This window comes from Halichoerus grypus, chromosome 6 (assembly GCF_964656455.1).
Source record: "Halichoerus grypus chromosome 6, mHalGry1.hap1.1, whole genome shotgun sequence".
In the NCBI taxonomy this organism is placed as follows: domain Eukaryota; kingdom Metazoa; phylum Chordata; class Mammalia; order Carnivora; family Phocidae; genus Halichoerus; species Halichoerus grypus.
Window position 1 is genome coordinate 167867787 of NC_135717.1, and position 14752 is coordinate 167882538.

At 51.9% G+C, this 14752-nt stretch overlaps 1 protein-coding gene across 1 annotated transcript in view; it reads left to right on the plus strand.

The window, feature by feature from the left end:
* The first annotated feature begins 13296 nt into the window (after positions 1–13296).
* NCF4 (neutrophil cytosolic factor 4) overlaps positions 13297–14752 on the plus strand; it is a 76628-nt gene continuing 75172 nt past the window's right edge. Inside the window, exon 1 of the mRNA XM_078076571.1 lies at positions 13297–13427. Within this exon, the coding sequence (XP_077932697.1) occupies positions 13363–13427 (65 nt within the window). The 5' untranslated portion in view covers positions 13297–13362. The remainder of the gene's footprint in view (positions 13428–14752) is intronic.

The window sequence follows — 14752 nt, forward strand, 5'->3', positions numbered from 1 at the left end:
CTGGGTGAGTCAGAATGCCTCTGCCTGGTCTTCCTGCTCCCCCTCCAGGCTGTCCTGTCCATCGTCACCCTGCTAATCCCTTCGAGGACCCCTTGAGTGAGTCCCCCTCCTGAGGCAGCTGCATGGAGCTGAGACACTGAGCTACATATGAGGGGAGCCTTCTAGAGCCCCCATTTCCTCCAAGGGGGTAATGGCACTTCCCTCATAGGCTGTTGTCCTCTGCACCACATCCACTCTCCCTCTCATTGTCACTCTGTGATTTGGTCAGCATTTTGGATTTTTCCAGCGAGGTGCTAAACTGTGTATAATGAATTCTACCCCACTTACTCCACAATCCCAAGAGCCTTCTATATATTCTTAATGACTAATGACAGCTGCCTGACTGTCCCTGGTTTTAAAGCGGTCAGAGAGTTTTGGAGCCCTGAGGGCCCTTGAGAAATTCTAGTCTGACCCCTCCCTGAGCTGCTGTAGTGGCTAAAGCTGGCATATGTTGAGCACATTATGAATGCTGGCCTCATCCTGAGCACCGTAAAGGCTTAATTAATTTAATTTTCATGTTCGTATGTGATATTCATAATAACCCCTGCGAGGCTTGTATCATCCCTGTGTGATAGATGGGGAAACTGAGGCCCAAATGAGGAAAAGGCTAACACCCAGAGTCACAAAGATAGTGAATGGCGGAACTAGGTTTTGAACAAAAGGAGATTGTCAAGCCCGTGGTGTCGACAGGAGCCTGTCCCTCCTCCACTGCCTCTCACGTTTCCTTCCATCCTAGAGAATAAATTTATTGAGTTCCTTTGCAGTAATAGGTCATGTCAGTTGAGCCTCATATGCCAGGCATGTGCTAAACACTTCACATCCTCTCTCGTTGGCTGCAACGACTCTGAGAAGTGGAAACTGTCATTACTTCAGTTCAACAGGCAAGAATCTGAGGTCCATGGGCAGCCCAAGGTCCTGCGACATATCAGCTGGAGTCAGAACGGACCTCAGTTCCTGTTCTTGGGACTGATGTCTTTTTCCATTTCCCGGTGCAATCTTCCCAGTTTCATTAATAAGCTTTCCTTGAGTGCCTGCCCTAGGCCAGGCCCTGGGCTGGTGGCCGGGGCTATGAAGTGAGGGTGACAAGAGTCCCAGGCATCTCTGTCAGACTGTGGTCCCGTGGGAGTGCTGGCCAGTGTTGCAGCCCTGTTTTCTAGAGGAGGCCGGAATCTGGATTTTGTGTGAAATCCCCTGACTCTCAAATGATCTGCGCCTGCTTGTGGTAAGTGTTGAGCGGGAAACGATTTGTTGCACGAAGAAATAATACTCTTTGCTGTGGTTCCCGGACTAGCAACATCAGCCCCGCCCCGCAACAGGGACTTGTTGGAAATGCTCATTCCCAGGCCCCACCCAGGCCAACTGAACACGGGGTAGGAACCACAGTCTGTTTTCATAAGCCTTTTTGGTGATTTTGATGCATGCTATTGTTTGAGAACCTCTGCTTTTAGGTCATGCTAGGACCCACCTTTATCCATTTTCTCTGTTTTACTGTTTCTCAGACTCCCCAAGACCCTTCCTACCTCAGGGCCTTTGCACTTACTATTCTCAACGTGGCTGCATGACTCTTTCCCTCAAACCTTCAGATCTTTGTTCAAATGTCATCTCCTTGGAGAGACCCTCCCAAGCACCCAATTTAAAGAATCACTTCCAATCTGTCGGTCTCAATCTCTTTGCCTTATTTTACTTTCTTCATAGCACTCCCCACTACCCGATATTATATCCTGTACTAGTTATTTGTATAGTATCTGTCTCCCTCCACTAGGAGGTAAGCTTCACGAGGACAGGGACTTGGTCTCTTTTGTTCTCCCAAGATCTCGAATGGTGCCCAGCCTGGTGAGATACTTGGTAAATATTGTTGAATGAAGGAAGGAGTCTTCTAGAGTTTACCTTTCTGGTCATTCATTTATTCATTCTACAAGTACTGATTCTTGAGTACCAATTCTTGTGCAGGCAACAGGCTTGTTGGCCATGGCCATTCAGATGGGGACAGCCTGTGGCCTGGGTCCTCTGCTGCCTCCCACCCCCTCGTACACCAGCTCCAGATCTGTAGAACCTCCAGAGCTTACAGACCCATAGGCTCTGTGGAATTGGAGGGGTTAAATAACACTGCTCCCCAAAGCCGGGGACTGGGCTGTTTGGGCTGATTTGGAAGCGAGGGCTTTGGGGGAGGCAGCTGCTGACAAGTTGTTCCCGGGGACTGTTCCATCATCCTGGGGTTGGATGCTTCCTGACAGCCCTGACACACAGCGTGCGCCCAAACTGCGGCTTGCTGCCACAGACAGCCGCAATATTCCACGCATGTGCCCGGGCCGATCGTGCCCACTGTGGCCGAGTCCTTCCACCGTTGCTCCAGGGGGTTCTCCTCTGCTTGGGCTGCTCCTCAGAGCCCCCGTCGCTTGTAGAGTAGATTGTGAGCGGGATTGTTGGGTGCAAAACAACCCCTTTGGATAAATAAGAGGCTTTAGGGGAAATTAGTGGGGAAAACCTCTTGAGAGTTATTCAGCATGAAGCCTCGAGAAGAATACGTTTCATGCAATAAAGCAGATTTGCTCTAATGCCCTCATGTTAGGGGGGCAATGCAAAAGAGAGGACTAGTAGATTTGGGGGAATTTTATGTATTTTGATGAGGGCTTATTTACCTTGGCACTATTGACATTTTGGAGGATAATTCACTGTTGTGGGGGGCTGTGCTGGGCATTATAGGTGTGTGGTAGCATCTTTGGCCTTTACCCACTAGATGCCAGAATCATCTCCCTCGTTGTGACAACCCAAAATGCCTGCAGATATTGCCAAATGTCCCCGGGCGGCCAAAATCACCCATGGATGAGGACCACTGATGTGTGAACTCAATGAGTAAGGAGTATTGATTTTAAAATTGAAATTTGCAAGGGCCGGGACTCAGACTTGTCCGGGTTCAGATCCTGCTTTGCTTCTTAAGTTCTGTTTTGTCATCCCTGCTCCTGTGGGGGCCGCACGGATCAGCCGGGTTAACACCCAGAAGGGGTCTAGAACAGCGCCTGACAAGGAGTAGGACTCACTAAGCACCAGCCCTTACTAACAGCGATCCGGATGCTGATGAATCCCCCTTAGGGTGATCTGTAATGCAGCCTTGGCGTCTGTTTGACAGTTTCCTACGATGCACTGTGTCTCATCTGCCTCCTGGGTTGCCGCCTTCTTATGGTAATGACCTTTGCTGTTCGTTTCTCTGCTGTTCACATGGGCCTGGTTGTTTATGTCTCCACTGATGCAATGCCTGGCGGTGGCCATCTCGATAAAGGGCAGAGGAAATGTGACGGACTCACCTCCTGTGCGCCTGGAATGCAAAGTGGAGCCTTGAGCTGTGTGGCCTCAGAAGTGCACGGAGGCTGCGATGTCCTGATTCCGTCAGCAGGGGGCAGCAGCAGCTGGGAAAATGCCTGTTGCAGGAGGGAGCCAAGGGCGGCCTTCGCGGTTGCGTGTATTTAAAGTGGAGCAAATCATCCCTCCAGAGCCACCCGCGGCCTCCTTTAACAGCCCGCGATAGCTCATCTGCGGGAGCCAAGAGCTGCTTTTCTAGAACATTCTACATTTAGCATCTCTGTCCACTTCCAGATGGCTCAGTCTGAACCCAGGCCAAATTCTGCTAGGGGCAAAGTTAAGCTGGTTCCTGTTGCTCCCTGTGCCTTTGCCTCTCTGCTTACTCCACCCTGTCCTGTCCACGTGTCTGAGTGGCACAGTGCCTTATCTAGGGCATCCCGGCAGCTGCACCCCACGCTCAGGCCCCGCCTTACCGTGTCCCCCATCTCCCCCTCCCACAAACAGCATTCCAGAGTCTCATTCTCTCACAGTTGCCCTGCATTCACTCTGGACCCCCTCCACCGCGTTTCCTCCGTAGCAGCCGGGGACATCTTTCCAATTTTGAATAGACAGTCTCTTCTCTACGTTTAAAATGTAAAAGGTGGAAGACAACAGTACAGAGAATGTTCCCTCCCAGCCGTGACCACAGGCCTGCAGTTCCCAGCCCTGGGGCCACTACTCTTAACAGTTTCCTACACTTTTCAGATATTTTATGTGCCTGGCAGCAAATGCACATGAACATTCTTTCTTACCCTTCCCCTCCTCCTTCCCCCTATGAATAGAAGCTGTCACACACACTCTCCTGCACTTTGCTTTTTCTAACAATGTACTTTGGAGAGGCTCCGTGTCAGCACCCAAAATGCCCCTCATTCCCCCCCCTTTTTTTTATGCTTGTGCAGAGAGTGGTCTTTCTAAATCTTGTATTTCCACTGCACCTCCCTCAAAGACTTCCTACTGTTTTTCCCAAACAGCTGTTAGGCCTGGTGAGCTGGCCTTGGCCTAGCTCCCTTTCTGTGTCTAGGGCAGGCTGGCTTAATCCATCTTCAAACTTGACCTGCCTCTCCTGCCCCAGGGCCTTTGCCTCTGCTGTCCCCTCCTAACCTAGTTTGCCCCCACTGTGCTTTTCTCGGCTCAACCATTACTTATGCCCTGTGTCCTGTACATCCCATAGCAGTGGTGACTGTTGTTTGAACACAGTGATTCATCATAGGCTCTAGACCAGAGTCCTGGGGTTCACATCTTGGGCACTTTGTAGCTGTGGGACCTTGGGCAGCTTGCCACACCTCTGCCAAGTGCCATGGGAGCGATAATAGATCCTTCACCCTGGGCTTTGGTGTTGAGGATTCAGGGACTGGATGAGTAAGCACAGAGCAAGCCTCCACGCCCGTGGTGATTGGAGGGCATCTTTTTCACCTACTGAGTGCTAACCCCTGAGGGCGGGGACCATGTCTTCCTCATAGGCATCACATCCCAGTGCATGGTATAAAGCAGATATTCTATAAAGATGGCCCAAATCTACTGGGCATACTTACAGATTAGAAGGAGTCTCAGTACGAGCCAACAGTAGTTGGCCCTTGTGCCAGGCTCCTCCTTAGATTGTTTTACCCCATCCCCACAACAACCTTGACAGGTAGGTAACATCACTATCCGCGTTTCCCAGGTGAGGAAACTGAAGCCCAGAGAGGTTAAGTAACTTGCCAGAGGTCACACAGGAGCAGAGCTAGGAGTCAAGTCCAGGAAGACTTCTAGGAAACAATAAACGTTTCAAAAATAGCGTCTGAACTCAGAGATGGTTATCTCTGTGAGTGAGAGTGGGCTGTGCCCTGGGGCACCCTTCCCATCCATCTCTGCCCGTTTCAGTTCTGGGCCGGTTTTGAGACCCAACTCAAATAACCCCTCCTTCCTCCAGCCCAGCAGTTCATGTCCTGATCTACCTCTGGACCCTCAGAGAGGGGAGGCAGACAGCCCCTTCACCTGGGTTCGGGTCCCCTGCTGTCCTGGCCGGGTCCCGCTCTGTAGTTCTCCTCTGTCTGCCCACTTGTTCATACAGGCACAAGGCCCCCAGCTTTTGAGACACATTCCCCACACCTCCCTTCAGAGCTTGGCTTGCCCATCCCTCTTTCATTCCCTCACCTCCCACTTCTGCCACAGTCTGCTGCAAACAGTCTCCCCCCATGTCAGAAGTCACCCACAGAGCAGTGGTCCACTCCAGTGCTCGGCTGCAGGAACGGGGGACACTGCACTATGTGCCAGGCCCGCGGTAAGCACGCCAGCTCACGGTAGCCTTGTGAAGTGTTGCTAGCTTCAGCCTATAGAGGAGCAAACAGACCCGGAGAGGTTTAGCAACGTGCCTGGGATCATATGCTTGAAGTAGCAGGGCAGGATTCAAACCCAGGAGCCACAGCTGCGGCCACTGAGCTCTGCTGTCTCCAATGGGGCGTGTCTGCCAAGTTGGCATGGCCAACCTCTTCCCTCTCTTGGCCTTCTTCTCTCTTCCTTGCTCGGTGAGGCCCCTTTTCCTGGTTCTTCTCCTGAGCCCCTTGACTGGTCTTTCTCCAATGCATTGGAGGCTACTCTGCTCCCTGCTCCTGAAATGGTAGACCCCCAAGGGCTTCATGCTGTGCCTCCCTGCCCTGCGGGCGCTCCCTGGTGCCTGCACCTGGTGCCTGTCTGGTGACTTACTGCCCACAACAGGCTGCCCGACACAGGGGACTTGGGGATAATAACACCCCTGCTCGCTCTCTCAAAGAGTTACTGTGAGGGTCAAAGTGTGGCCCAGGATATGCTTTGCAAACTGTAAAGTGCTGGGCAAAGGTCAGGGCTGTCACCGTTACTGCGATGGGCTCCATGCAGAGGTTGGTGTCTGGTCCCCCGTTCTGAGTGTTCTTGGAGTGTGTCGTCAGCACCTGAATGTAGCGCTGGGTAGTTCCTGAGTTGGAACCTGGCAGCCTGCGGACAGGCTGTGAAAGTACCTGATAGCCATTCGGAGTGAGAAGCCGAGAGGCCTTTTCCAAATGGAACCATGGAGATGAAGAGACTGGCCAAGCATGTTACCTGGCTGGGCCGCCTCCGGGCCGTCTCCTGAGCCTCTGGCGGCTGTAGATGGGTGTGATTGCTTGGACGGCAGGCTCCTCCACCCTAGAAAAGGGGGCTGGTGAGACAGAGCAGCACAGAACCCCTCGACTTACCACCACTGTGGGCTTCGTGCCCAAGGGTGCGAGCACCCGGCTCTCGCAGGTGCCGGAGGGGCAGGAGGACAGACGTTGAAGTCAGCAGATGTGGTTTAAGAGGCCGACTCTGAACAGAAAGATGTCTCTGGTCTACCAATGCCGCCCTCCATATCCCCGAAGAGAGTTCAGACATCCTGCTTGCAGGGAAAGAGTCTTAAAATCTCACTAACTTAATCTTTGTCGGGGCGGAGTGGGGGGGGGTGAAGAAAACCAGTTTGGGATATGCAAACTGAGAAGCAGATCCCGGGATGTGGGCAGTCATCCCTCAGAGCGCTGGCACCTCACCTGTCTGGTGGCTCTATCCTGTCCTCTCAGACTTCAGCCGTCGGCGTCCAGTTTCCAGAGGGGGAGACTGAGGCTCAGTTCAACGAGTTGACGGTACAACATGGTTGTGTCTGGTACAACATGGCTAATAAGAAGGGAGCGTGGGATTAGAATTCACATCTCTTTTCTCCAGATCCCGCTCCCCTACCTGCTGGCTGGCTGGCTTTGGGAGAGCTAATGAGCTTGGCTGAGCCTCTGTTTCCCTATCTGTAAAATGGGACGAATGACTGACCTCAGAGGGCTTAAATGTGCCTTGAATGAGGCAATGCAGATAAAACACGTGATACGGGGCGCCTGGGTGGCTCAGATGGTTACGCGTCTGCCTTCGGCTCAGGTCATGATCCCAGCATCCTGGGATCGAGCCCCGCATCGGGCCCCCTGCTCAGCCAGAAGCCTGCTTCTCCCTCTCCTACTCCCCCTGCTTGTGTTCCCTCTCTCTCTGTCTCTCTCTGTGTCAAATAAATAAAATTAAAAAAATAAAAATAAAAAATAAAACACGTGATACAGCCACAGAGCAAACACTCAGCAAATGCTGGTGGTTATTGCTACTCGAGAGCATGCTGTTATTGAATGAATGAATGAATGAATGAATGACTTAAATGTACTCCTACCCTCTATGGGGGGATAGGAAGCTTTCCTTGCAAGAAACCCAAGAAATGAAAACAATTTTCTGTAGATGAAAATAAAGTGCCCATGGAAGCAGTTTCTTGTGGCAGAAGAATTGGCCCCCACTTCCTCTGTGTTATTCACACTCGGAAGCCGAGGAAGGGCTGGTTCCCGGCGCCGACCAGCCATCCACGACCATCTTTCTGGCAGTGCTGACAAGGTGGCATTTTTGTGATCATTACGCAAGAAACCTTTCCAGTCCCTGACCCTCTGCTCCAGCAAAAAGCTTTGGATCTTGCAGAACTGCTGGGCCATTGGCCATTTCTCATCCGGCGCTGGCTCGCCCCGCAAGCTTCTCGGCCATCCCCAGAACCGTCGGAGAAGCACTCTGCTGAAATGATCGCCCTCTGCCCGTTTTTCGAGAGTGCACAGATGTGAGCATTGGGTGAAAAGTGGCCCGAGACCTGGAGATGCTGGAGCAGTAACAGAGGCCCGGGTGTCTTGCTGGAGCACGGCCAGGTCGGTGCCACAGGCACTGTGGTGAACACAGAAAGCCTTCGAACGTTCTCTGTTTTCGCAGCAGGACGTTCAAGAGCCTCCCCAGTCAGAGGTTGGGCCTTCGGCAGCCGCCGCGCCCCTGCGTCCTGCTCCAGGCTGCAGAGAGCTGGCTGCTTGCGAGTCTGGGTCCCTGAACATGGATGCACTTGGGGCTGTTAGGCAGATCACCGCACAGAGCGGAGGAGCTTAGTGGGTCTGAGCTCAGGCTCCGGGGTCAGAGAAACCAGAGATGGGCCCCGACTCCAACACTCTTTCGCTTTGGAATTCTCCCAGAAGCACACCTCGAGCACGGACTTGATTGAATACAGTGGTTTATTGTGAGTCGGTTCCCAGAAGCACTACTTGGGGAGCGGGGACATGAGACAGGGAGGGGACAGGGGCAGGAGGGTGCACAACTAAGCTGATGGCCACTGTGGGCAGCTCAGCCCTGCTGGGGACTGAGGGCTGTGCCGCGGGTACCCTCGGCACGTCTGCCTTGCCCTGGGCGGGAGCTGGGTATCCACAGCCAGGAACACAAACCCCTTGGACAGTGAGCCTGGGGTCTTCAGAGGGAGGAGGGGGGGGCACTGCAGGATCTGCTGGGATCCCTCCCCTCTCTGGGCCTCAGTCTCCCGAGCTATTAAAAAGGGATGAGGATACCATTATTGGGGTTTGGCATAAAGATTAGGGGGAGGGCATGTGAAGCACAAAGTAGAGGACATGCCTGACAGCCGACATGGTGCTATTCTTGTTATAGTTTGCTGTTCGTGTTTCTGGAAGATTGTTCTCCTCTTAACCAAAGAATTCCTTTGTATCCTTCAGATGCCTGGCTTAGATGTCACAGCTTCTACTTCCTGCATGTCTTAGTGTCCTAGGGCTACCATAACAAATGGCCAAAAATTTAGTGACTTAAAAGGAGAGGAATGTATTCTCTCATGGTTCTGGAAGCCGGAGTCTGAAATCGAGCTGTCTGCAGGCCATGCTCCTTCAGAAGGCTTTGGGGAGAGTCCTTCCTTGCCTTTCCCAGCTTCTGGTGGCTCCCGATGCTCACGGACTTGTGGCTGTGTCACTCCCACCTCCGCCTCCTCCTTCATGTGTCTGTTCTATCCTGGGTGTCTTCTCCTTTTCTGTCTCTTCTGATGACAGCTGTCACTGGATGTAGGGCCCACGCTCATCCGGGAGGGTCTCAACTTGAGATCCTCACCTTAATTATCTCGGCAAATATTCCAAATAAGGTCACTTTCTGAGGTTCCGAGTGGACGTATCTGTTCAACCTGCTACACTACACTTTCTGAGTTTTCTTTAATTCCTGCTCATTGGTTAGAATTACGGCTTGTTTTACATACTAACCACAGCAACTCAACCCGCCAGGGGCTTGTTGCGCTGTTCTCAGAACCCTCCCGAGCTTGGTAGCTTCCAGGAGCCCTCGGGGACCAGGCTCCTCCCAGTGTCCTGACTGACACGTCGCTGGCGTGTCTTTCATGTCTACGGCTGTAGGAAGGCAGCTCCATCTTTGGGCACCAGGGCTGCATCCCAGACAGGGCAAAGGAGGAAAGCAAAGGCCAAAGACTAAGGGGTCTGCTTCTCTGGAAGCTTCTCTGCAAACCCCACCCAGGGATGTAGGTTTACATCTCATAGACCAAAACCGTGTTCCCATTCAGGCATCTTTATCAGGGCACATCGCTCTCCTGCCCCCAAATAGGATTGTGGTAGAAAGAAGGAGGTGAGAATTAGGGAAAAATAGACAAATTACAATATACTATAGTATAATGTAATATATAATATAATATATAATAGAGTCACCTATAAACAATTAAAATTCGCATCACAGATCTCATGTTATTATAGAATATCCACGATGTCTGGCTTAAAGGACACCCCCTAGTTTCTTTGTGGATGCTCAGACTTTTCCCAGCCTTGTCCCTCCTGGTGTCGTAGCCGCTCCTTTCTGGACACCAGGGCTTGGCCCTGAGGGAGAGCGGGGCCAGGATGTGGGCGTTCCGGTGAGCCCAGCAGAGCAGAGCCACATCAGAGACGGCAGGAGCCGTCGCTGGTGGTGATGCTGCTGGAAAGAGTTCGAGCAGGGACCGGGAGGTGGCGAGCGCACCAAAGGGCCAGCAGAAGCCTGCAGGAGGTTCATTAAATGCAAACCAGTCTCCTTTGAACCTGGTGACTTCAGCACCTGGCTTTCCCAAGGTGGTGTTCTGAACACTGGGTCGGGTCAGGACGGAGAAAATAAAAAGAATGACCTGGAAACCTCTCTGCCTTTTTAGGACGTGGCCCCCTCTTTGGGTCTGTGTTTGGGTGACATCTGAGTTCAGTGGCTATCTGGAGAGTGATTGATTCAATAACGTAGCAAGCAGCCAGCAGGAGGTTAATGGATTTGTAGTGGCCTGTAAGTTGGCTCAGGTCACAGCATCTCCGAGTTGGAAGGGACTCCCTGTCCAGGGGAACCTGCCTGCTGATTCATGAGTTCTTTCAACAAGTTCCCTCGTCTCTGTTTGCATGCCTCTCATGATAGGACACTCACTGCCTCACAGGATAGCCCGTGTCGTGCCCAGGAGCTCAAGGGGTAGATAGGTTTCTTTAGGTTTAGGCAAGAGCTGTTGCCTCATGAATCCCCCTAGTCGGTCCTGATTTTGTGCCTGCGGAATCACACAAAATAAATGTGATTCCTGTTCAGGCTACGCTCCTGCCTTCGATTATGGAAAGGCTTAATATCCTCTGTACGTTGATGCTTTGCTTTTCTTGCTTCTTTGTGAATGTTTTTCTTTGTTTTCCGTGTTTATTTCCTCCACAAGGATATATTAAGCCCCTCCTTTGTGCCAGGGACTGTGTCGGGTGCTGGGGGTCACAGTGGTGAGTGAGGTACACATGTTTCCAGCTCTCAGGAAACCTAGCAACCGAATGGGGAACCTAGGTGATCATGATGATGATTGAGGTGAAATTCACATGACATACAAGGAACCATTGTAGAGTGAACGATTCAGTGGCATCTAGTGCATTCCCAATCTTGTGCAACTACCACCTCTCTCTAGTTTCAGAACCTTTCCATTACTCCAAAAGAACATCCTATACCCATTCCCCTTTTCCATCCATGCCCTGGGCAACTTCTAGTCTGCTTTATATCCATATGGATTTATCTATTCCAGATCTCTCATATAAAAGGATACTCTGAGTCTGGCTTCTTTCACTGAGCATCATGTTTGCAAGGTGCATCCCTGTTGTAGTGTGGGTCAGCACTCTGTTCGTTTTTATGGCTGAGTAATATGCCGTTGTATGGATGTACCACATTCTGATTATCCATTCAATCACTGATGCACATTTGGGTTGTTTTCACCTTTTGGCTGTTACAAATAGTGCTGCTATGAACACTTGTATACACGTGTCTGGACACATGCTTTCATTTCTCTTGGATATATACCTAGGAGTGGATTTCTGGGGTATATGGAAATTCCATGTTGAACGTTTCGAGGAACTGCCATACTGTTTTCCATAGTGACTGTACCATTTTATGCTCTCACAATCAATAGATGAGAGTATTAATTTCTCCACATCCCTGCCAGTAATAGTTTCATTCTCTTGATTAAAGCCATCCTAGGGGATATGAAGTGGTTTCTCAGTGTGTTTTGATTTTCCATCTCGTTAGCAACCGATGATGTTGCGCGTCTTTCCCACGCTTGTTGGCCATTTGTATATCTTCTTTGGAGAAATGTCTTTCAAGTCATTTGTCTGTTTTTAAATTGGGGTTTGTGCTGGTTAATTTTATGTGTCAACTTGACTGGCCCAGATATTTGGCCAAACATAATTCTGGGTGTTTCTGTGATGACAGTACATTTAAATCAATAGACTGAATAAAACAGATTGCCTTCCCTAATGAGGGTGGGTCTCATCCAATCAGTTGAAGGCCCAAATAGAATGAAAAGGCTGACCTCCCTGAGTAAGAGAATTCTTCAGCCTGGGGAGGTAGGGGATGTAGGAGAAGAATGTGGACTCTGAATCCAGGCTCCTCATAGTTTGAATCCTGGCTCTGTCCCCCATCAGGCAAAGAGTGGGGTCAAGCAAATGGGTTCTGGGGTTTCAACTAAGCTACTTATGCTCCATTTTCTCATCTGCAAAATGGCGATGATGAGGGTATCCTGGCTTGAGTGCCACCACCCATGGGGAGCCTGCCTTTGGCCCTTAGGAGCCCCAGATCTGACTTTAAACCCCAAATGTGGATACTTCTTCTATCACTTCCCTGGGGAGGTATAGGGAGAGCAGAAACAGAGGTAAGTCAGGTGAGAGCCCTTTGTGACATGGTTTGGGGTCCAGACTGGCTGTCCAGGCCTTTCTCTGGCTGGACTGGTGGAGGAGGATGCAAAGTCAGAGGGCACTGGACTTCTGTCCCACATGCTGAGCTGCCCCTCGCAAATGGCCTCCTGATTCTTATATAAACTGGAATATCAGATTCAACCAATTTAAATCTTTCCAGGCTAATTGTCCCTGTAGAGTGGCAGCAGAGACACTGGATGGAGGTGGGGGTCTTCACTGGGGGAGGCAGAGCCAGAGAAGGCCGAACTTTGGAAAGAGGTCTAGCAGTTACTATGATGATCCAATGAGGTAATGCTTCTAAAATGCTTAGCTGTGTTGGTTGTAAGTAAGGCACTCAAAAATTATTTGTTGACTGTATGAGTCTATGTTTGTTATTTTCAGTTTTATTAGCTGTGTAATTTGGGCAAGTTCTCTAACCTCTCTGAACCTCTTTTTTTCACCTGTAAAATATAATTGCTCCCTTCCTTGGAGGGTTATGGTGGGAATTAAGAGGTGTTATATACAAAACATCTGGCACATAGTAGGTGTTCAAAGGAGGAAGAGGCAGATTTGGAAGGCAGCTCTGTCCAGCCCCAAATCCGGAGCCCAGCACGCTCCTATTCTCCAAGCCCATGGCTGGAAGAGGAGAGAGTCCACAGCCCTGATTTTTCCCACCCAGCCTTCCCCACCTCTGACCCTTCCTTGCCCCCTCTTCTCCCACTTACCTGCATCCTCTCTGAGCTCTGGGACGTTTATTCCATCATTCAGCCCTCTGCCCGCATGCAGGCTGCTCCCTGCTCTTATCAAAGGCCACTCAGGCTCCTCCCAGCCCCAAGCTCCTTCCCTCCGGGTCCCCAGCCTTTCCAGGACAGAAGGGAGATGGAGATAAGGAGTGAGCATAACAAGGAAGAAACGGAAGAGGAGTTGTGTTGAGCTGATGAGCGAATGAAGAGAGTGGTGACCAGGTGTTAATGTGACTCTGGCCGGAGGCTGGCCGATGCTGGCTAGGAGGACGTCCGTCGCCTGTGCCCCACTCCTTGCTGGGGTGGAAGGTCTCTGTGGGTGAGACACCGTGGCAGGGTGGGAAAGCGGGAGGCTGGGGTCAGGTGTCCATTCTGCTCTGTGCCTGTGGCCTTGAGCCAGTCGTTGGCCACACTTGGCCTCTGTGGCCACGTTGGCATCATGGCACCTTTTTGTGCATCAGGCCCTGGGATCCAGCAGGGAACCCCGCGGACATGACCTTGGGCATCTTACGATCTCTGGGAGACATGGGTGTGAATTAAGTTGTCACACCTGTTTTCCCCATTTCACCTGCAGAAGAAGTTCAGATGCTCTAGCCCTGGCGGGGGTCTCCATCTGGGGGAGGGGGGGTTCCCAAGAGGAATAAGACTGAGGCAGGGAAAGTGGCGGGGAGGGCAGAACGATCTGGGCTGAGGGAGCAGCTTGGTAGGGAGCGGTGGGGACTGAGGGAGAAGGCAGAGATGGGGGAGGGATGGGAGTGGAGGAGCTAGGCCATCCCCGCGGGCAGGGAAGGCTGTGCTTGGATTCGGGGTTCTAGTCTGTGGATGGGGCAGTCACAGGACAGTTTTAGGCAAGAACCCTTGGGGGCTCTGGGTGGAGAGTGGGTTGGGGAGGGATGGGGAGGCTGGGACATGGGCTAGGAAGCCACTGTGGCAGGCCAGGGGCCAAGGGAACCGCCACCAGCAGCTCTCAGAACCAGCTTGGAGCCAGCCGACTTCCAGGTGGTTAGGCCCCCAGTATATAGAAATGCCAACCCTGAGTTACAAACAGCGACTGGACTTATGGCCTCATTAGAAGAGATGCCCCAAGTTTGAACTGGAGGTTCTTCACGAATGTGAGACCCTGGGCACAGGGCTCTGTGGAGGAGTCCCCTGCCCTACCCTGTGACCAGGCCTGGATTCAGGTGGTGGTGGCGAGGGTGAGGGGATTGAGGGAATCAAGAGCTGTGTAGTAGGAGGCAAGAGGAGGCTTGGTGACTGATGGCCGGTGTGGTGTCACCTGTCATCACACCCCCCCACACACAATACCGCTGTACTCCCCACCCCCCGAAAGGTGCCCTCCATTCAGGGAAGCCATTTCCTCCTTGTCCTGCCCACACCCCAGAAAAATCCTTTCCAAATGGAGGGACCTGGAGCCAATGTCCTGTGTCCCCTAAGAGGTCGAACAGCCCTGCTTTCAGACGTGCTTAGCTGCTGGGCCACGTGCTGCCCCGAGTCTGAATTGTGATGTGCGGGCTGTCATTCGGGTGTGGGGTGAGAAGCGCTGAAAGCCACCTCAGGCCAGTGGGCCGCGGTGGGCGGCGCTGTTCCTGACCTGCCTGTCCTTGCAGGGCCCTGCTCTGGTTTCTGGGGAGACACTGCAGCTCC